Here is a 720-nt window from a genome sequence, read left to right on the forward strand (position 1 = left end):
CTGAACCTACTACAGTGACAACAAGAAGTCAGAAGAAAAAAAGCATTTCCAAGGTCAGAGAGGTCCGCTGCGTTGAAGGCTGGAGTTCAGGGGACAAAGGCAAGAGCAGCCATCCTGTGAGCTCTAGAAAGTGGTACTCAAGTGAGTTAAGAGAAAATGGGGAGTGAGGAGGTGGACTAGTTGCAAAGTCACTGGAGTCACTTGCATTTTTCTGTTTAGAATTGTGCCCAGGCCAGGAGGGATGTGGGACTAAGGGAAACTTGCTTGTTTCAAGGCGGGAGGCTTCAGGGTTATGTGTAAGCCGGAAGAAACGGCCCAACCGGCAAGGGAAGACTGGCACAGAGAGGGGCTCCCAAAGGCATCTAGGCTCCAGAAGGGCAGGACCCAGGACCAGCGGGCAGGGGTGGGACCCAGGGGTGGCTTCCTTTGACCCAGGAGGGGACGGGACAGCAGATTTGTGTGTTTAGTGATGAGAAAGTGAGAGACAGCACCTTGTTTTCTCAGAATTGGGCAGTTTGATTTTAAAGTGGGTCTAACTTTCTCCCAGTGTAAAGAAGGACAGAAAGTGGAATTAAAAGTTAATTATCCGGGCCCTCCCTGGTGGCACAGCGGGTTAAAGCACTGCACTGAGAAGCTAAAGCCACTTTCGCATGAGTTCGATTCCCGCCTGCACCGGAGGTGACCACATGGTGTGGCAGACCTCTCCTGACCCGCCCGCTG

At 52.4% G+C, this 720-nt stretch overlaps 1 protein-coding gene across 1 annotated transcript in view; it reads left to right on the plus strand.

Moving 5' to 3' along the window:
- Positions 1 to 292: 292 nt before the first annotated feature.
- FKBP6 (FK506 binding protein 6, 36kDa) overlaps positions 293 to 720 on the plus strand; it is a 19,966-nt gene continuing 19,538 nt past the window's right edge. The window contains exon 1 of the mRNA XM_012728884.1: positions 293 to 336. Coding sequence (XP_012584338.1) covers positions 293 to 336 — 44 coding nt within the window. The remainder of the gene's footprint in view (positions 337 to 720) is intronic.

Source organism: Condylura cristata, unplaced genomic scaffold, assembly GCF_000260355.1.
Source record: "Condylura cristata isolate star-nosed mole 26May11 unplaced genomic scaffold, ConCri1.0 scaffold00024, whole genome shotgun sequence".
In the NCBI taxonomy this organism is placed as follows: Eukaryota; Metazoa; Chordata; class Mammalia; order Eulipotyphla; family Talpidae; genus Condylura; species Condylura cristata.